The sequence below is a fragment of the Monopterus albus genome, unplaced genomic scaffold (genome assembly GCF_001952655.1).
Source record: "Monopterus albus unplaced genomic scaffold, M_albus_1.0 scaffold41.1, whole genome shotgun sequence".
NCBI classification, from domain to species: domain Eukaryota; kingdom Metazoa; phylum Chordata; class Actinopteri; order Synbranchiformes; family Synbranchidae; genus Monopterus; species Monopterus albus.
Genome location: NW_018127921.1, coordinates 5,801,627 through 5,824,358, shown reverse-complemented (window position 1 = coordinate 5,824,358; position 22,732 = coordinate 5,801,627). Strand labels below are relative to the sequence as shown.

Below are 22,732 nucleotides of genomic sequence, written 5' to 3'. Positions count from 1 at the left end.
GACACTCATTCATACATTTATTTTGTGTGTGTGTGTGTGTGTGTCGCGCGCGCGCAGGTCGATCGTTTTGACTTTTGACTTTGACTTTGACTCCACGACAAAGTGTGGACACCCCTGGTCTAAACAATGAACTGAAAGTACTGAAATACTCCACAGAGCTGAGAGGAACTAAAGAGTTGGGTAATAACTCGCTGTGGTTTCATCACTACAAGAAAGTCTCTTGATTTTACCCATTGTTAATGTAAAACACCTATGTGTTCAGCTTTAATGTCTGGTCTTGATATGCTGTTGTGTTTAAATATGCTGACCTAACTGAACTCCTTTAATGCCGAATGGTTTCTAATCAATTATAGGTTTCCATTTTACTAAGTGATCGTGTGGGTATCATAATACTATGACATAATAAATGGATAATGTCCTTGTGTGATAATGAGCTGGTTCAGGTAACATGCCTCACAAACTAGGCTGATACTGGTTTTGTGAATTACAAACTGTGTGTGTGTACAATTCGGCATGTGTACCAGAGAATGTATACACACACACTTGGTCCAGCCTAGTGTCATGTTGTGTCTTGACTCTATTTTGAGTCCTCAATAACCCAGAGGAAAAGACAGAGGTCAAAGAAGCGGAGTACTTCATTGACATTTAGGCCTTCTCTTCTTACAAGCTGTGGGCGAGGAGCTGTTTTGTCTGTCTGGTGCACTTGGAGGTGTTGCTGCTACAGCCTTACTTGGTCTGCTATGCATAGTAACTTATGGAGGTTAATGTTAGTTAATGCTAACAAATAGATACTGCTGTAGAACTACGGCTGACTTTATGACTCCTCACTACTTTTGCTGCTGTTGCGTGATGTCTTAAAGATCATCCCATAATTATCTCCTGTGACTCCAGTTACTGCTGCTCAGAGTAGGAGACGAATAGAGCATGTATGAGTATGGAAAAATTCACAATTGTCTTACCCAGCTTATGATATTTTTGTATTGTATGTTTGCTTTTGTATTGAATGTTTGCTCTAATCACTGATATAGTACCCCACTGGGCAGTGCCTGCTGTAGCAAGCTACTGAATCCTCAGTCTTTCATTTACAAGCATGCAAATTTAATTTTACATCCTACTTTTGCATTGTAAAGCTGCTCTGAGTTAGAAGGAAAACATCATCTTTGTATATGGTGTTTGATCACACTTTGTGTAAGCTACATTTGCAGTTGCTTCTTCTTCTTGTTATCTGTCAATTTTTAAACAAGAGTTTTGTGTAATCTTAAATGAATTTCAACAATAATCCAAAAAGTTTTATCAGTTCCTTTGAGGGCTGGGACTATCTAGTATTATACAATATGCATTAAATACAATATGAAACTTAAGCAACTACAAAGACTGCAAGTCTAGTGGATCCTGTTTAGCAATGCCAACATATTTCAAAGCCAGGATGACTCAACACATACAGTGCCTTGCGAAAGTATTCGGCCCCCTTGAACTTTGCGACCTTTTGCCACATTTCAGGCTTCAAACATAAAGATATAAAACTGTAATTTTTTGTGAAGAATCAACAACAAGTGGGACACAATCATGAAGTGGAACGAAATTTATTGGATATTTCAAACTTTTTTAACAAATAAAAAACTGAATAATTGGGCGTGCAAAATTATTCAGCCCCTTTACTTTCAGTGCAGCAAACTCTCTCCAGAAGTTCAGTGAGGATCTCTGAATGATCCAATGTTGACCTAAATGACTAATGATGATAAATAGAATCCACCTGTGTGTAATCAAGTCTCCGTATAAATGCACCTGCACTGTGATAGTCTCAGAGGTCTGTTTAAAGCGCAGAGAGCATCATGAAGAACAAGGAACACACCAGGCAGGTCCGAGATACTGTTGTGGAGAAGTTTAAAGCCGGATTTGGATACAAAAAGATTTCCCAAGCTTTAAACATCCCAAGGAGCACTGTGCAAGTGATAATATTGAAATGGAAGGAGTATCAGACCACTGCAAATCTACCAAGACCTGGCCGTCCCTCTAAACTTTCAGCTCATACAAGGAGAAGACTGATCAGAGATGCAGCCAAGAGGCCCATGATCACTCTGGATGAACTGCAGAGATCTACAGCTGAGGTGGGAGACTCTGTCCATAGGACAACAATCAGTCGTATACTGCACAAATCTGGCCTTTATGGAAGAGTGGCAAGAAGAAAGCCATTTCTTAAAGATATCCATAAAAAGTGTTGTTTAAAGTTTGCCACAAGCCACCTGGGAGACACACCAAACATGTGGAAGAAGGTGCTCTGGTCAGATGAAACCAAAATCGAACTTTTTGGCAACAATGCAAAACGTTATGTTTGGCGTAAAAGCAACACAGCTCATCACCCTGAACACACCATCCCCACTGTCAAACATGGTGGTGGCAGCATCCTGGTTTGGGCCTGCTTTTCTTCAGCAGGGACAGGGAAGATGGTTAGAATTGATGGGAAGATGGATGGAGCCAAATACAGGACCATTCTGGAAGGAAACCTGATGGAGTCTGCAACAGACCTGAGACTGGGACGGAGATTTGTCTTCCAACAAGACAATGATCCAAAACATAAAGCCAAATCTACAATGGAATGGTTCACAAATAAACATATCCAGGTGTTAGAATGGCCAAGTCAAAGTCCAGACCTGAATCCAATCGAGAATCTGTGGAAAGAACTGAAAACTGCTGTTCACAAACGCTCTCTATCCAACCTCACTGAGCTCGAGCTGTTTTGCAAGGAGGAATGGGCAAAAATTTCCGTCTCTCGATGTGCAAAACTGATAGAGACATACCCCAAGTGACTTACAGCTGTAATCGCAGCAAAAGGTGGCGCTACAAAGTATTAACTTAAGGGGGCTGAATAATTTTGCACGCCCAATTTTTCAGTTTTTTATTTGTTAAAAAAGTTTGACATATCCAATAAATTTCGTTCCACTTCATGATTGTGTCCCACTTGTTGTTGATTCTTCGCAAAAAATTACAGTTTTATATCTTTATGTTTGAAGCCTGAAATGTGGCAAAAGGTCGCAAAGTTCAAGGGGGCCGAATACTTTCGCAAGGCACTGTACATCCAGTTGTGTGAGAAAGTATTTTTGTCCTTTCTCACACAACTGTACATCCAGTTGTGTGAGAAAGTATTTTTGTCCTTTTTCATTTTGCACACCTTATTGTATATAATTTTAAGTTGATAAATTGCCATTTTTGCCTTTCAATGTACACTTAGTAGCTCATAATGGCTCAGTAAAAATATGCTCAAAAACTGAAATCTCTTACAAAAGTAAAACCAACAAACCTTTTCCACATCTAAGGCTTAGCAATTTAAAAAGGGTTCTGATCAATCTTGTGAGTCTTCACGTAACATCACTTTGTTGGACCCGGTACTTTTAACCACGCTAACTCTGAGAGACGAAGCAGTCCAAGTAACTTCAAAACAGTGCTGAGTTATTCAATGTACACAGGTAAAAATCAACATTACACGCTCAGGTATCTTGCACCTCCAACATGCACGCAGGCAGCTGAAAGTTGAAAGACCCTGAACCACAACAGGCCTATACATTATATCACTTCAGACTAACCCCATTCTACTCAGGAGATGCCAAATCGTGACGTCTCCCAGGGCCAGCTTTGCAGCTGGCCATAGCAGTAGTCAAAACATGAAGAAAATCAATGTGTGATTGTCTGTTGATTATGTGGTGTGTAGCTAAAACATTCTTTACACGACCTCTAGTGACATGACATTAAACATAAGAAAATATTATGGCTAAGGCTACAGTTATACACGTCATAATAATAATATTAAACATCCTGTCTGCTGACAGTCATCAACTTTCTATCTAGTTATCCTTGACCATAAACAACCTGCAGCAACTCATGATAATGTTTAAGCATTTAACAGCCTGAGCTAGACATCCTGTCTACTCTAAACATTTCTAATACATCAAGTATCTAACCAATATCTATCTGACTAAAAATACCTAACAACTTGGACTGTGCTTTTAGTGAATTATGTGATGTGATTCAGTTATGGTAACAGTTTTGTATTGCTACTAACCCAAGTGATTTCAGCACGTTATTAAGTGTAAAGGCCTAGGCTAAGTTGTCTCATGCATTTGATGTCCGTGCAGATTCTCAGTCATCCAGGTCATAGTAAGCTGAAAAAACTTCTGGACTAGGTTTTTAGGTCGAAGACGTTTCACCTCTTATCCAGGAGGCTTCATCAGTCAGGAGTGTAATGACTTGTACATTGGTGAAACTAAGCAGCCCCAACACAGCAGGGCCAAGTCCAGTGGACCAGAGTCAGCAGTCCACCTCCACCTGAAGGACAAAGGACATTCTTTTGAGGACAGTGAAGTCCAGATCCTTTCCAGAGAACATCGCTGGTTTGAGAGAGGAGTCAAGGAAGCTATTTTTGTAAAAATAGAACCCCTCTCACTAAATAGGGGTGGTGGACTAAGACACAACTTATCATCCATCTACAATCCTGTTTTGAGATCTCTACCCAAACATGCCCACCAGGACAATAGGTGTTGGTCCACAGGTGAGGGTTCAAAGACAAGTAACGATGCTCACCGATACTAGGCCATAACCACTCAGTCATTAGGGGACATTGTTGGGCATCAAAGGACTGAAACACCACGGATGGGGATAAATATCTCTGGCTCAACACTAGTCAGTCAGAACTGATGAAGCCTCTTGGATGAGAGGTGAAACGTCTTCGATCTAGAAACCTAGTACAGTTGAGTTTTGTGAGTTTTTTTTTTTTTTTTTCTCCACCATGCATTTCATGTGTGCCCTCTCCCTGCAGGTAACACATTACAAACAGTACCCCCCCAACACAAGTAAAGTGTACTCCTACTTCGAGTGCCGTGAGAAGAGGACAGAGCCCACCAAAAGCAGAAAAGTCAAATATGACCAAACGGTCTTCTATGGCCTACAGTACATCCTCCACAAATACCTAGAAGGTAAGTTTGGAATGGTTTAGACATTTGCTGAGTAAGTAGAATAAAAGCGCCCTTGAGCATGCCACTGCTTTGCAGCTTGTAGATCAGCCTATGTGAATCCACCACCTCTGCTATTGACCTTGAAATGTGTTTGCAGTCAAGAAGTTAAATAAGGGTTACATTCCAATACATGGATTACATAATCCAGTCATAGCCTTTTGTTTAAACTGTCATTTGATGAAGTCAAGATGCATAGCATGTGCTGCTTCCAACATACTAGAGACCAGCAGGTCAGAAGCAGTGCAGTGCTCAAGGACATTTCAGTAGGACATGTGGTTGCTGTTGGGGCCTGCAGTAGCACTTCTATTACTCATATAAAACATTTGGCATGTGCTTCACATTAATGAGACTGTGCTGGGCACAGCACAAAGCCAGCAGGTTAAAAAGTAACAGAGAAAAGACTGAAATGAGGCATAGTGTAATAAAACAGCACATTCTATACTCTAGTTAACTCAAGTTGGTAAAAGTGGATGTTTTAAGTTAGTGTGATCCTGAGGGGCATGAGAGAAAGAAAGGAGTTGAAAGGAAGCATCTCCTTCCTGTCTCTTAAGAGGATTTCATGGTGTGGTAGCAGAGGTGATCACAGAGAGAGCACACAAAAGCACAGCTGCTCTTTCATACCGTCTTAAGGGAGAAAGACCAGCTGCCTGTGCAAAGTGTCCCTTGGAGCTCAGTGATTAGGCCAGCTATTAGAGATGCATCCTTGATCCTCAAACTTAAAAAAGTATGCATCATAATTCCCCTAGGCTGAGTCATAGAGTGAATTGGAATAATTCACCAGTTATATGTGCATCAAGGAAATGGTGTAGCAGAAAATGTGAATGCCTGTTCCTGGTTAAGGAAAGATTCATGGTCAAAGAGAAAGGAGAACCTTTGTTTTGCCAAGTCACCCTATTAAGTATAAAAAGGCATCACAATTAAGAGTTGTACCTCAGTAGTCTTACAATGAAGGGAAATCAGTTTTCCATTCATTTTCCCAAAATATGAACTATGTCAGGGAAAAGAAAGAACTGCTTTACCCCTAAGATCACACATAGCCAAACCTTTTAGTGACTAATTATTTTGGAAACAGGATGACATTGTCAACATTTTCCCACCAAAGCATTTTGAAGAAAGCTAATCATGTCAAAAGGAATCATTTAACATTTCTGCAAATTTGCTTTCTTGGTAGGAGTTAGTTAGTTTGATACCACTCTCATACTATGAATGTGTAGCTGGAGCCTAGCAGCGCTTTTTACATTTGTTACATATCTGTGTCTGTTGTGGTGTTGTACAACCGTTTCCATGGTCTAGGAACTAGACAATCTTGAAATGAAACCAGGAGGTGGTTTATATGTCTTTGGACAAAGACGCCATGTCCGCATGCACTGGATGCTTCTAATTTAATTACAACAGTGGACAGTAGAGTAGCGTTGTTGTGCCTTGTCTCTGTTGGTGTGTATTTTTCTCCAACATTCCTTTCTGTGTCTTCTTGTTCTTCTTCCTTCCCCTTCCTCCCTAATTGCACAACCTCTCCCCTTCAGGAAAGGTTGTGACTCCAGAGAAGATTCAGGAAGCAAAGGAGGTATACAGAGAGCACTTCCAGGATGATGTTTTCAACGAGAAGGGGTGGACTTACATTTTGGAGGTAAGAATCCACTGACAGTGCACAAGAAACCTTGTTTTTCTAGGTCACACTTTGTAGTTGTAAACACTATTTCTAAGCATATCTGTGAGTAGATTCCATGAAGGTTATGTTGTCAAGGAATGTGTTTAAGGAAAAGACTGTAGGCTGGAACTAGGTATGCAGGTACATGTACAATACAGGTGCCAGGCATGCTAACGCTTACACATGAAACACAGTGAAAGCGATGTCTCTGTTATCATAGAGGCTCAGGATCACATTTTGCAGTAGCACAGTTGGGCCAGTAATAGACAAAAGTGTGTGCATTTTCTGAGGTGGCTTGGTAGTTAATAGCCATATCATATAAAAACATTTAGCATACTAAAATGTAAAAAACAAAATCCCAACCACATTTGCTGAGGTGAGAAGAGAATGGCTCACCCAAGTCAGTCAGCAACTAGAACTGAATCACAGCCAAGTTATATATCCAAGGAAGTGTGCATACCATGTTTCTGATTATTGAGATATACTGTTTCAGCACCTTGGAGAGAGCACAGCACTCTGTACTGATAAAGTATTTTCTCAAGTATGGAGAAGTGTTAATAAACCCTTAATTTATACTCCTTTTTTCCCTCTGTGTCATCTCTTACCACATTGCTTAATTGAACACTCTGTTCAAGTGACGAAGACGCTGTGACAGTGTAGATCAGATTTGAACTTTATTTGTGTGTGTCTTACAGAAACACAATGGACACCTGCCCATTGAAATCAAGGCAGTGCCAGAAGGGAGTGTCATTCCTCGTGGCAATGTTTTGTTCACAGTGGAGAGCACAGACCCTGAGTGCTACTGGCTTACCAACTGGGTGGAGGTAAGCTTGTTTTGTTTATCCTGTGGGCCCTGAATGGATAGTGGGACAAAAGCCTGTTAATCAAGTATAATTTGTAACAGAAAGTTTGTGTTACAAACAGTGGGCATAGAGTTTTTTAAGGCCTGTGCATTTAACAGACTAAAAAATGTTTTGGTTGCACTGTGGGAAATGTAGAATCTGGTGATTTTTGCATCTTGACCTCTGCTGCTTTGATTTTGACTCTTTGTTCTGTTTACTCTGTCTCTTGTGAGCCCCCCACTTTATGGTAATGCTACTGCAGGACTAGTTAAGACTTGTGGTACATATCTCTTTCGTGATGTCATTCTTCAATTCTGGATTAGCTTCGTGATGTTAAAAATGGTTGTGAATTTATCACCCCTGTGTTCTCATATAATAGCTACTGGCTTAATGTGCTACTCACGTTGATGTGAGGTGACATTGCTAAGCATATCAGCAGGATTTAATGATTAGTTTAATTCCATTATTGATAAAAGATATTAGTAACATTTATGCCCTTATTATTACAATGGAGAGTTAGCTGTTTTATAGAAGCCATAAACTATTTAGATTGGCTGCATGCTCAACTACACCTCTTCTCTCTCCTTAAATCAGACTGAATTGCCATCTTATCATGACTTATTGCTTAATCGCTGCTCAGAGATGTGCCGTCACTGCAGTAAAGTGATTCATACAAGGTAGCTGAAAGAACGTAGGGTCAGGTTTTAGAAAAATCCTTGTTTGCTGTTTTTGACAAATGGTTTAAGTTCTAATTTAACCCACTGCTCTCACCAATCTTCTTTTCTTTTCTTTTAAAATATTCTGAACAGAATAGAAAATGTTTATTCAATTTGCACTGTAGTTTACTTTCAGAATGTCTCAGAGTCAGGTTCAGTGGGTTTACATGTGACAGATTTTGTTCCAAAGCTTTGGTCTGTTGATTTAATGCCGTAGCCAAACAAGCCATAACATGTTAATTAAATCAGCTTTAGCGGTGTTGGTAGGTAATTACCTTTGCATTTAGTTAGCCATTTCCAACTGTTTTCTATTTTCATGCTGTGCTAAGTTAACCAGCTGCAGCTTCATGTTTACCAAACAGTTATGAGAAAGGTGTCAATCTTCTCACTTCACCCTTAGCATGACAGAACATATTCCCCACAGTAGGTTTGGCAAAGAAATCAAAATGTACCTGTGACTGTAATATCAAAGCACAGTTAAAACACACACACACACACACACACACACACACACACACACATATATATGACATAAAGGTACATATATTGTGTTGCAGAATTAAAGTTGGTGTGTGTCATTTGCAGCGCACAGTCTGCAGTATTAACTCCAGCCTCCTCAGTAGAGCATTTTTGACACTGAGCTAATCCACAGTGTGACTTCTCCCTGAGATCAGAAACATTTCATGAAGTTAATGCTGCATGAACAGACTGTCCACAATGACACGGCAGAACGGAATTCATTTTTCAATTAGCAATATTGTCACTCTGTCTGGTTTTTAACTTATACAGCTCCAAACCTCTCTTTCACCATGTCAACCCCAATCATAAATATCATTTGATGTCTTCCACAGATTAATCATGTGTCTCTTTTTTAGAGCATGATTAACTCCAATGTTTTCTTTATTTTTGTTTATTTGTGTAGTAAAAGGCTTTTAAACAAAGGAATGCTTGTGAAAGTCTTGCAGGTAACAGCACATATAATTATAAGGGCAAATACACAAATGAAATGGAGTGCTTTGTCATAGGTCACCCAGTCGAGAGCAAGCACACACGCACACTGTCCTGATAAATCTGGGTCCACTAAATATAAACACCTGTGCAGTATCTATACAGTTAGTCACTCTCCATATCTGATATAAATACACACACATTCTGCATGGCCGATGTCAAATTAGCCGTAGCATTCAGTCTGACGTTCCTGGGTTGCAACATTAGCTCACACGCTTTCGCTCTCCTTTCTTCTTTTACTTTCTTTCATTTTCTCCTCTCATGCCATGTTTACCTTTTGTTCCTCTATCTGTTGCTCTTTTTTGCTTTCTGTTTCCACTACCTTCCTCATTCTCATCACCCTCTCTCGTTCCTTATCTCCCTCCATTTTGTTCTTGGATGATGACCGAGAAGTTATGCTGGCACGCGTGTGTGTTTGTGAGTGCTTGAATGTCTGTGCACGCCTTCCTCCTGAGTGTTATTTTAACTGCACAGCTGCCATATTTTAGCATTAGAGACATTATCCCATATGATGATCACATAATGTGTTTTAGATTACAGTATATACATGCCATGATCATAATTTGATGTTTATCTGCATTTAGTCACATATAGCCTTCTATTTTATCTTAAATATTACATATAGGTTTCTCATGCAGAGATCAACATGCAAATAAGGCAGAGGGCACATGGCCATTATACGGGTGTGTGTGTTTGAACATTGGCCGTGTTCTCGCAGTCATATTATGATTAGTCTGAGAAGGCATGTGACCTGCTCAGGTTTATAAGGTGAAAATTCCAAATTAGTAGGCAGACTCAAGTGAAAAATCACAGCTTTTTCTTTGTGTGTGTGTGTGTGTGAGTGTGTCTGTCATATAAATGTATAAACACAGTTGAGTTGGCTCCTGACAGGTGTAACAGGGCCGACATAATGATATCAAGCAATGTACGTTTCCCAGAGTGTGTGAATGAGCAGCGTTCTTTGATCCTTCTGAGCCCGTTAATGTTGGGTTTTAGCACCAGTTGAATACTGGGAAAACAGTCTAGTTGGACCAGACAGCTACCGGGCGAAGCAGTGATTTTAAAAACAAGTTTAAACATAGGTGCAGGTGGGCAAAAGCTCTGATGACCTGAAATGAAAATGAAGACTTTGTGAACCGGATTAAACTGAAACGTTCTTCCTCCCTGCATCAGACCATCCTGGTCCAGATCTGGTATCCCATCACTGTGGCGACAAACTCCAGAGAGCAGAAGAAGATCCTCGCCAAGTACCTCCTAGAGACTTCTGGGAATTTGGACAGACTAGACTATAAACTACATGACTTTGGCTACAGGGGTGTCTCATCACAAGAGGTACTATGTACTTACTTATAGTAGATATTGTTCATGTGGAATTGTAATCTTACTATGGAACCCTGAAGATCTTTTTAAGCCAACTGACAAACAAATTGAAACAAAAATAAATATTAAGACTGAAAGTACATTCATGGTCATAGTCTGGCAAAAAATACAAACTCAAGGTCCACTTACTTGCTTTTTCCGGTCCTTTCAACCATATCACACCATGTGTTATGAGTGAAAACTTGTACATGGGCCTTGAGTTAGGATTGTTTTGTCAAAAAAAATTATCCACAGTTAATATAAAATGTAATATTAAAAAAACTAATGTAAGTAGGTGGATTAACATAAAATAGCATGTGCTCTTTAGCTTTCAAAACCAACCTCCGTCCTGTTTGCAGACTGCGGGCATCGGGGCCTCCGCCCATCTGGTCAACTTCAAGGGCACAGACACAGTTGCCGGCATTGGCGTCATTAAGAAGTACTATGGCACCAAGGACCCTGTCCCAGGTTTCTCAGTGCCTGCTGCAGAGCACAGGTAAACACACACATATAGACACTTTTCTCAAGGTTTTAGTATTTAATGCAACTTACTGAAGCATTTCCCGGCTTTTACAGAGGATGTAGAGGCACCCACTTTAGTATAAGACCCCAGAGTAATGATGGGTGTCTACCAAAGTGCTCATCACTTCTTTCAAGGGAGACAAAGGTTTGCAGAAAGTTTTTTTAAGTGTAATACATGTATACCCTAGAGACAGCGAAATTCTTTATCAGCATAGACCGTGGATTTGCATGTTCCCCAGAAAGCATAGAGGAACAGTACACATGTATTGGCTCTATTCTGCCTCTGGTGAGACAGTTCATCCTTTGGCTAAGATCCAGGTCTCAAAAATTATTGTATATCCACAAGCCAAACAGATTTTTAAAATGGGGAAAACTTGCTCCATATACTGGTTGGTTATCTGCCAAAGCTGCTGATGATGGGATTTTATCAACCAGAGAGAAAATTCGCCCAACGTTTGGCTGAGGTTGGTGTTAACTTGCTGTCCTGATTAGAGCTTGGTCACCCTCACACTCATTATCTGCTTCATCTATATCTGTTTGTGAATGGGGCTGTGATTGGCTGGCGATGGGGGTTTTGATTGGCTGCTGGCCTGAAGCACATACCCCTCACATGAATCCGGTGTTGTTTTATGTCACTGATCCATTTATCCTGCTCACATGCTCTCTCACACACACTCACACTCACACTCACACACACACACACACACACACACACACACACACACACACACACACACACACATCATTGCTCTCCCCCTCTGCTCCAGCACACCCTTCCTCCCTGCACCAGTGCATTATGGGATGGTCTCAGTAATTGTCATAGTAACCATTATGTAACAGCCCCCTTCTAAAATCTGTTTGGTTTCCACCTCTGAGGGAGGAGTCACAGTGAAATTCCACTTTGATTTTGGTGTAGAAAGAAGGAAGAGGGAGGGGTGATCAGAGATGAGGTGTGTCACCTTCAGGGCTCTAATGTTCAAAACCTTGTCTCTTCAGATGTTTACTGTACATTGTCAATGCAAACAAAGTGCCCTATAAAGAAAAACCGAGCCTTGTAAGAATAGATGCACAGAAAGCAATGTTAAAATAATATACAATACCGATATTATAGACAAGGTCTTTGATCATAGCTAGATATGACTTAGGAAATGTTGGGGGGAATTGTGTTTTTTATTATTTTATTTAGGTTCAGTGAGCCTTAAATTTGTAAATCAGGAACTTATATGAAAATGGAGAGGGTGTTAATCTATAGAGTAAAGCATGCATTCATCAGTCTAAAAATACAGATATGGCTTCTAACTAATCAAGAAACCACACACCAGAGGATAGTAGTTAAAAACACTATGTTTTTGGCTTTTAATACTAATATTGTAATATGTCTATGGCAAAACAAACCTATCTTAAGCTTAAAGAAATACAATTTGGCCCAGATATGCTTTCATCCAAGACTAAAACCCGGAGTACACTTCCCTCTTCTGGACGATCTGTGGTATAATCATGTGATGAATGTCATTTACCTATAATATGCTTTTCCTTTTGTTAGGTATATATGTATATATAGTTCATGTAAAGGTACAAAATTCAAATCGACCACAGAAGCTGTCCACAAGCTGATCAACCATATGTGAAGAGAAATTATTTTCTGCCTTTTTCTGTTCTCTTCTTCAGTACCATCACAGCATGGGGAAAGGACCATGAAAAAGATGCTTTTGAGCACATCATCAAGCAGTTTCCCAATGTCCCTGTATCCATAGTGAGTGACAGCTATGACATCTACAACGCCTGCGAGAAGATCTGGGGAGAAGACCTACGGGGGTTGATAGAGAAGCGCAGTGCAGATGCTCCACTGGTTGTTCGACCAGACTCAGGAAACCCACTCGATACAGTGTTGAAGGTGTAGCCATGTAGTTGGCTTGTCTTTTAACCAGGATCTTAAGACAGGCCAGGAAAACTAACCCTCCACTCTTCCTCTCTTCTTTTCTGCCAGGTTTTGGATATCCTGGGTAAGAAGTTTCCTCCAGAGGAGAACTCTAAAGGTTTTAAGGTTCTCCCTCCTTACATCAGAATCATACAAGGAGACGGAGTCGATATCAACACACTGCAAGAGGTAGAGATCACAAGAATAGCTGGTTACATTTCTCCCCAGATGGTAAATCAGCTTGAAGTGAGAAGTACATCAGCAATTTCTGATTGTGAATGTTTTTTCCACAGATAGTGGAGGGTATGAAGGAACACAGGTGGTCTATTGAGAACATTACCTTCGGATCTGGAGGGGCGCTGCTGCAGAAGCTGACCAGAGATCTGCTCAACTGCTCCTTCAAATGCAGCTATGTGGTTACTAATGGATTAGGGGTGAGGAGCTGCTCGCTGGAATTTTAAAAACTAGTCATTGTTTCATTGATCATTTTATTTCTGATATGACCATAAGTAAGTATAGAACTTAACTTAAACCTTTGTTTAGGTTTTATTTCAGTACAGCACTTTGTAATACACACCATGATTTTTAAATTCCTTTTCCATGTGATGTTGTGGGAAAAGGTGAATGTGTTCAAAGACCCAGTGGCTGACCCCAACAAGAGGTCAAAGAAAGGTCGTTTGTCTCTGCACCGGACGCAGAGTGGAGACTTTGTCACCCTGGAGGAGGGCAAGGGAGACCTGGAGGAGTATGGCGTGGTGAGTCCCTCAGCCTAGTGGTCACTTTTGTACACATAAATTCTTTTGAGTCCAGCATAAGCAAATTATTTTCACTTACACCCTCCCTCACCATCACATTTTCTCTTTCTTCCTTTGTATTTTACTCTGCCCCTCTTTACCTCCCTTGTCACCTTCCCTCTTATTTACACACCCACCACCATCATCCCCACCCTGACCCCAACTTGTTTTTTTTATTCCTCTTCAGGACCTGTTGCACACAGTCTTTCAGAATGGGAAGATTGTGAAGACGTACACATTTGACGAAGTCAGAGACAATGCTAAGCTCAAAAAGAACGAGCTGGACGAGCTGCTGCACTAAGCACAGCCCCACTAAACCCCCGTCAACTACCAAAACCCAGTAACAAACCCCCACCCTCCCCCACCCCCTTCAGCCCTTCACCTTTTAGCCTCCAATGTCACCCCAGAAAATGGAGGTAGCGTGCACTGCTAATCGACCCCAATCCCAAAGTCTGAAGACACCTGAAAACAAATAGAAAATCCCAATACTCCCTTAAAATTGACAGAACTTAGCCTCAGTTCCAAAACACTGTTTGTTGGTTTTCCAGCAGAGAGAGGGAAGATAGGAAACCCACACCCCTTGCTCAATGTCGAACACCCCATTAGTATGAGGGGTAAGAAAATGTGTAAAAGGTACAGTGAGTGACAGGAATAACAGATGTCATGCAGAGGGCGAGAAGTTGCAGTTATGCTGATAAACCATTCAGTCACATCCCCATGCTGCTGCCCCAGATTAAACTTCTGCATATTACACTGCTAGGCTGGGCATCTTGCAGCGTAAAGAATGTGACCAGCTGCTGATAAGCAGTGTGTCTGAAGACTTTTCCATGCCAACAGAAAAGCATTTGGGGTGAGCCATGGTGGGTCAGAGTGAGTGAACATGACAGAAAGTGAAAGCTACACAAATGGCAGTGCCCCGTTTATTGTGTACAGAACTTAGAAAATATACATGTCTGAACCTACCTAGCTTTGTCTTATATGTGAAGGAAGAATATGATGATCATTGTATACTGTGCACTGATAACATTGAGCAACAACAACAAATGTTTTTCTTTGGCTTGTTAACAGGAAAGATCACAAACATTGTAAATATGGGTGATGAAGGAATTCAGTTTTCTTCCATTTATTGCTTTTAATCAGTAGTTACGGCCCAACATTATAAAAGGCCTACACCTGTCAAGTACTAGCTGAATACTTTGTGCTCTTTCTCTGTCAAAATAAATGTTATTAGTGCATCTCTATAGGTATATAAATGATCATCTTCTTGCCATCACCACTGCGCATTCACACCTTGAAGGCTCAATCCACAATCCGTAATTTCAGATTTGTTTCCATATTTCAGTTCAGTTATTCCATAATTTGTGATAATGTTTTTTTCATCAATAGGTAAATTTTTGTCTGAGTCCTGCAGAAGCCCCAAATCTTTATAAGTCTACATTGATGAGACTAGACTTTGCTCATGGACTAGAAATGGTGAAAGGTTTTGGGTTGGGTCTTCACCGATGGTGAATGCTCTTGAAACCAGTCTTTGCTGTACAAGACTAAGATTTGCTAATAAAATAGTCAGTTATTGTCTTCACTGGACTGAAGATGAAGTATGTGTTTATGAAAGATTACATATGTGGCTCTTAGGGTGAAATGTATGTTAAATGTTAGTTCTAGTGTGTATGGTGTGTGTGTGTGTGAGTGGATATGCATACTGACCTTTTCTTTCTTTAAAGGACTGTGTGGTAGTCCTTTATGCAAATGTACTTATTGTTTTGGGGGAAAAATGCTCTTTATTTTCTTTGCTGGCCTTTTATACTGAAAGGATATGAAGGATATGCAATGTTATGGCAAACAGGTGGTGAAACACTTAGAGGCGGTTTTTGTTTTGGCAATGTAAAAACAACCAAGAGGCAGAGAAGTGAGACTTGGGATGATAAATATTTTCTGATAGCAACATGTACCAGTTGATGGTACATGCCAAGCAAAACTCGGCCTTAACTCATGACAAACAGAAACTTTCCATTTCTGGAAAAGTGTTCAAGTGCCCTGAGAAGGCACCTTGCCCTTTAATTTGGATTCATTGCCCTGGTTGAAATGCTCACTAATGCCTTTTGGAGTTAATTATCTTCTCATTCAGAGCATCTCATCCTAGTGTCATTCCTGTTTCCTGGTGGATTTAGATTGCTGAGCTGGCCTTTTCAGAGTGAGGGCTTGTTTCTGTTGCAGAGCTTTGAGGGATTTAAGAGGAGCTACGGGCTGGTGACATCACAGGAAACGTTTTGTTAAGGTTAGAAATTTAAAGGCACCATCTTCCTCCCACCTAAGGTTCTGCCAAATAAAAGTACAGTCACTAATGCTACAATATTTTTAGCCCTGTAGTTCTAGAGATGACATGTTGGTGTTTTGGTCAGTCATCTAATGAAATATCTAACGTAGGCTAATTTACCAAGAAATTTAGTTTCACACATTCATGTACCCCTCGATAAATTGTAATAACTTTTGTGGTCCTCTTGTGTTTTTTGTCTAGCGCTATCATTAGGTCAAAACTTAATTTGTCCAAGATTTTATTCCCAAATACTTTCAAAACTGACATTGCATTAATTTCAGCTGCGCATTCTTACTATGTTCAATGCTAAACTAAGGGTAAATACTAATTCCTTATTTGATCATTCCATGATTTTCACTTGACCCAGAAGTCGTCTGTGGTCTTGAAAGACATCCCAAAGCTCTCATATCTGCTCTAAGGAGTGAGGAGGCTGCTGGAGGACCCATGAGCGAGGATAAGAGAGAGCATCCTTCATGGAAGTCTTTTATGGATTGATATGGCCCTTTATCAAAAATCAGCTGCTTATTGGACACTCCAGATGAAGGCGCAGAAGAAATTACATCTCATGTATCTTAAAATGTGTTTCCTAAAGTGAATCCCAATTCCATTTATTGCATCCACATTTCCCTGACTTCCGCTTCTCCTTGCATCTTACTCCCACCCATGTAAGATGCAAGGACAAACTGCAAGGAGACAGGAACGAGGAAATGCATTTTAACTAACATGAGATGTCCTCTCCTCTGATCCTTTCTGTGAACCATCGAGTCACAAACTGATTTCTCATAAAGGGGTGCATAACAGATGTCTGCAAAGGATACACTCATGTATTTTCCCAGACCCAAATTGTGGAGCCTGTCACCCTCTACACAATCTTTTTTTCTTTAGCAAGGCATCACTCGGAAGTAAAAAAAAAAAAAAAAAAAAAAAAAAAACATTTTCGAAACATCTATAAAACACTGAAACGTCTTCGATCTAGAATTCCAAGTCCAGTTGATTTCCAAGGTTATTTCGGTTGCGGTTTACTATGACCTGGATGACTGAGAATCTGCACAGATATAGCTAATGATATATTTCACAGCAGCAAAACAGCACACTTTAAGAAGCTTTACTTTTATTAATTTAAGAATACTGTGGCTTATCTAATCAACTGTAGCCAATTCTTTTTCTCCTTCCCAATACAAGGAAAGCGGTAAAATAACAATGGACAACACAACATTGGCATATGGAGAGGCAGAGAAAGAACCAAAGTTTGGACCCAGAAACAGAGTGTTACATCACCACTTAACAAGAGGCTAGCTCCTCGTCCCTTAATCCTCCGAGCAGAAATAAGATCTCTGGGATGTCCTTCATCATGGCAGACCGGAACTACTACTAGGTCAAGCAAGGAACGATAAAATAAGGGAATTGAGATTCACCTCTAGATTCCATTTTTTCCTTGCACCTTATGTGGGTGGGACTAAGATTCAGCTGCTTCATATTCATAGCTTCACACATTCCCACCTTGGGAGCTGCCCACTTGTACCACAGTCTGTTAAGTGTTTGCCACTCGTTTACTGAAGCTGTTAGGGCCCCATGGGCACTGACCCTGTTAGATTTCTGATTGTTATAAAGACCTTGAAACCTGGGTTGCCACAGACTCCCTTCTCCCACCTCTGGCTCAGACCAACCTTTTCAGACAGCCAGTCACATATTCAAATAGTGTTGCAGTGTTATTGTTCTATTTTTGCAGTTGTTACTACTGTCACATCATTCGTTGTCTGATTGCTCTGGAGTAATGACACAGTTGTCATTTTTGTTGATGGTTATGGGGTGCATTCTAGTACATTTTGATTTTACTATTTTGATACTGTCTTGGTTCTTACCTCAGAGAAATATTATTTTGTATGACAAAGGAGGAAAAAATGCCAGAAATACTGCAGTAAATATCCTTATTTACAAATGATGTGGCCATACTGCCTTCTCACTTGTACATATGACCACATTAGATATTATTATTATTATCATTATTTTTGTCTGAATGACCATTTTTCTACCAACAACAGAAACTCCAAAACTGCTTAACTGGACTGGCAGTGGTTTTTGTGACTGTCAAGCTTTAAGTTTCTGTATGTATGTGTAGTTCTGTGTGAATGCTTGTGTAATGGATGATGGATGGATGTCTATGGATATGTTTTTTCTTTGTTGTTTTACTTGTATGTATATGTTGGTTGTCCCAAATTCTCTCCTGACACAACTACAATTTTAACAAACATAACTTACTATATTGTCAACAATACATTGATTAAAGATGCTACCTTGTCAGTTTGAAATGGTTTAGTTATTTTTACCTTCTTTTGTGCAGGATTGATTTTAAATATCGTGTCGCCTTTCATCATACCGACCTGTCCCATTCATATATGTAGTCAACTATTAATATTGGCTCTCTGAGGTTAAAGGTCAAATTTAAAGGGACTTCTGGTGGAGCGGGGCCATTTGAGGACGTGGGTCTCTGAGCTCCGCACAAGAACCACTAATCCTTATAATATTGCTCTTTGAAAACTACATCATATAGCCTCACACTCCAGTGCATCCTTATGTTTTAAATCTTAACTTTAACACCAAGCACGACGGTTACAGGACACAATGCCTAAAAAACGTCAAGGGAACAAGCCGGGGCAGGAAACGAGGGCCGAAGCTAATGCGAGCCTAGCTTGTTCACACCACATGGAGACCAATACTAGCGACCAGCACGCAGTGTTGCATGCTATTGAGAAGATGGAGCAAGAGTTGCTGGGGAAAATGGAAGAGAAAGCAGCAGAGACTAGGACGGAGCTACGCAACGTCAATGAGCAGCTTAATAAGAGGATAGACGAAACTGTGAGTCACACATCTGAACTGGAGTTGGCGCCCATTCAGACTCCATCGCCGCCTTAGAGTCGGGCATGGCCAGCATGAAGAAGGAACTCCTCAGGTTACAGGCCCGATGTGAGGATCTGGAGGCATGCTCACGACGCTGCAACATCCGCATCACTAGGATAAAAGAGGGGCGAGAGTACGCTAAACACCCATCCCAGTATATCGCCAATGCACTGAAAGAAGCCCTCGGACTGGACAAGTTGCCGACCCTGGATAGGGCACACCGCACTCTCCGTGCCAAGCCAACACAAGAGGACCAACCGCCATGGGCCTTCGTGGTGAGATGCCATTATTTCACGTAAAAAGAGATACTTCTGAAGAAGGCAGCTGAGGCCAAACTAATTACGACCACTGATGGTGACCGCATCCGTGTCTTGCCAAATTTCACTCAAACCGTGAGCAAACAGCACGTAGCATTCACCAAAGTGAGAAGTCTGCTCCGCGGCTGCAGTGGAGTCCGCTACGGTCTGAGGCATCCAGCGAGACTGAGGATCACTACACAGGATGGGCACGAATCCACCTTTAAAGACCCGACGGCTGCGAAGGAGTTTGTTCTAAAGAAATTGAGTGCATGAACCATGTAATTGGTCGCTTTCCCCCCTCTGCTCACACAGGAAAAAAATATGAAAAATGACAATTTCCAAAAAATACATTTCAACCAGGATTTGATTATTTTTATTATTAGGCCCTGGGATGGGCCAATGATTGGCAGCAACATTGATTTTGATGCATTATTTTTTTTTTTTTTTTAGTGGCAGATTTTAAAAACATTACCACACATACGTACCTAAATGCAAATAGGTAACCCCTTATAAAAACAGCTCTACCTGCTGTGTTCTAAAAACAAATAAAAAAAAAATACAAGATTAGTTTGAACCAGAACATTTATTTACAACAACACTGAACGAGGAACACTGAAAAACATGAACTTTGAATAACTCTGTGTATTACAGTCCAGTTCAAGCAGAGCAGAGGCTGCAAATGGAAAGTGAGTGGTCCTTGCAGATGAACTTTTGGCACTTACAGCAGGTGCTTTCAACCCTCTTTCTTGTGCACATATAACACTTCTGTCTGCCCTGGAGTTTGCTCCTCTGAGCGGGGCCTGCAGCAGCAGCAGCAGCACCACCATCATCCTGCAGTTCTATAACTAGCTCTGCAGCTGATGATGCCCGGGGAAGACGCTCTCTCCTCTTTATGTGGGGCATCACCAATTGTTCTCCCACCTCTCTGATGAAAATCCTCCTCTTCCAGGTTTTATTCCCATGCCAGGAGGGAATGAGCAATGCTGTAAAGAAAATTAAGTCAGGCAATTAAGTTTGGCACCACACTGGATGGGTTTCCCATAGTTTTTTTTTTTTTAATTTGCCCATAAATTAGTCCCATTGTTATTTAAGGTGTTTAGGGAGATACTAGATAAAAAGGCTTTTCCTGCAACCATGACACAGGCCACCATCTCTCTGCTACTTAAAAAAGCGAAAGATCCTCTGCTCTGCGAGTCATATTGTCCGATTAGTTTGCTTTGCTGTGATTATAAGATCCTGGCTAAGGTGTTGGCAGGCAGGCTTGAAATTATTCTCCCCAAATTGATGCACCCGGACCAAATGGGCTTCATCGCAGGTAGGCAAATATCTATCAATTTGCGTGAGGTATTCAATGTGATTTATCAGCGCAACAATGTTGAGTCGGAAGTAGTGATCTCCCTTGATGCCCAAAAAGCGTTCGATAGAATCGAATACATTTTTCTGTCCACGGTGCTAGAGAAGTTTGGATTTGGCCCAGTCTTCCGTTCTTGGATTGCAATTTTATACGCGGCACCACGAGCTTCAGTACAAAAAAACAAGGTGATATCTAGCTGCTTTCCTCTTCCTCGCGGTACTAGGCAGGGGTGCCCCCTGAGCCCCCTACTATTTGATGGTGCCATTGAACCATTGGCAATTAAGATGAGAGGATCAGCTCAGATGGTGGGAGTGCGCAGAAGGGATCAAATGCACAAACTGTCTCTCTACGCAGATGACCTTCTCTTTCTCTCAGACCCTGACACCACCATTCCGATTGCTCTTGACCTTATCAGTACATTTGGTCAAGTGTCAGGGTATAAACTAAACCTCACCAAAAGTGTCTTATTTCCAATTAATCAAATGTGCGCTAGGTCAATGCGACCTAGAAGTTCATGTACTGGACATCTTAGACAATGCTCGGAAGAAGGTGTGTGGAGCTAGCATGAGACTGCGTCTCTGGCTCAGGCTATGGAAGGCTGTGTAACTGCGAGCAGATAAAAGGCTAGGATAGCTGGGTTAGGGGGAAGGAGAGAGGATGAGAATGCTACCGTGAAAAGTGAGCTTAGACCCGGCCGGGGGGAACGCTGACTGACTGTGGGTTGACAGACTGATTGACTGACTCTGGACTGACTGGCACTTCTGACAATTTTCTTATTTAATACTTTATGTATTCCATTACAGGAGGAGTGACTCTGTTCTCTGTTTCCCTAACTACCAGATTACCTGTTTAACTGCTACTCTATTCTGAATAATTGTAATATTAAATGATCACTTAAATTGGGATGATTTGTCTGAATTGATTTAGTCTGTATCACACTCTAGCCACGACAAAGGTTTTAATTATCTGGGTGTATATGTAACGTACAACTACAACTGCCTATTTGACAAGAATTTCACAAAGGCATTAATTAAAGCTAAACTAGACATGGATAAGTGGTCAAAACTACCTTTGTCAGTGGTAGGAAGAATTAACTCTATTAAAATGGTAATCGTGCCTAGGCTACTCTATCTCTTTCGGACCGTACCAGTCTTCATTCCTAAAATCTTCTTCAAAGAATTGAACAAACACACATCCACATTCATCTGGAATAAAATCATCCCCCGGATTAGGAAGGAGTTTTTGGAAAGACAGAAGGAGGATGGCGGGCTGTCCCTACCTAACTATCTTTACTACTACTGGGCAACGAATATCCACAAGCTGCTGTTTTTGTTTGCAAATTATTCAGACACTGAGTCTCCATTTTGGGTCCACCTGGAAAAATACTCCAGCAATACAGCTTCACTCGGCTCTTTGCTGTGCGGTCCTTTACCATTGAGTAAATGCCATTGGACAGACAATCCAGTTGTCCGGGGCTTGTTAAAGATATGGTTTCAGTTTAGGTCTCATTTTAAATACAGACGTGCTTTGGATCGGATAGGAGATACAATTAATGTTCATTTTCCTCCCTCCCTGATTGACCCATCCTATAAACAGTGGCACAGGAAAAGGAATAACATGCGTCAGAGACTTATTCAAGGATGGCATTTTCATGTCTTTTGAGCAGCTGAAGAAGGACTTTGATATTCCACAATCTGACTTCAATTACCTCCAAACACGCAGTTTTGTCAAGTCGTCTTTCTCTTTAACAATGCCTCAGAACACATGGATTGATGAATGCTTAGATATAAATCCACTTGACAGGGGAGTGGTATCAGCTATATATGACAAAATTCAAAATGCTGCGTCACCATCACTAAACCATTTAAAATCTTAATGGGAAGAATTGGGGGAATTGATTTCTGATAGAACTTGACAGGCCACAGTCACAAGAATTCACTCATCTATCTGCCTTAGACATGGGCTACTGCAATTTAAGGTGCTGCACAGATTACATTTATCTCCAAGTAAAATAGCTAAACTTTACCAAGGGGCAGACTCCTCCTGCGTCAGAT

General features: G+C 40.9%; 1 protein-coding gene across 1 annotated transcript in view; it reads left to right on the top strand.

Annotated features, from left to right (window-relative positions):
* Positions 1 to 15,392, top strand: part of nampt1 (nicotinamide phosphoribosyltransferase 1) — a 21,597-nt gene extending 6,205 nt beyond the window's left edge. The window contains exons 2-11 of the mRNA XM_020599576.1: positions 4,811 to 4,967; positions 6,530 to 6,633; positions 7,350 to 7,478; positions 10,394 to 10,552; positions 10,939 to 11,075; positions 12,770 to 12,995; positions 13,089 to 13,208; positions 13,313 to 13,453; positions 13,640 to 13,774; positions 14,001 to 15,392. Coding sequence (XP_020455232.1) covers positions 4,811 to 4,967; positions 6,530 to 6,633; positions 7,350 to 7,478; positions 10,394 to 10,552; positions 10,939 to 11,075; positions 12,770 to 12,995; positions 13,089 to 13,208; positions 13,313 to 13,453; positions 13,640 to 13,774; positions 14,001 to 14,114 — 1,422 coding nt within the window. The 3' untranslated portion in view covers positions 14,115 to 15,392. The remainder of the gene's footprint in view (positions 1 to 4,810; positions 4,968 to 6,529; positions 6,634 to 7,349; positions 7,479 to 10,393; positions 10,553 to 10,938; positions 11,076 to 12,769; positions 12,996 to 13,088; positions 13,209 to 13,312; positions 13,454 to 13,639; positions 13,775 to 14,000) is intronic.
* The last annotated feature ends 7,340 nt before the right edge of the window (positions 15,393 to 22,732 follow it).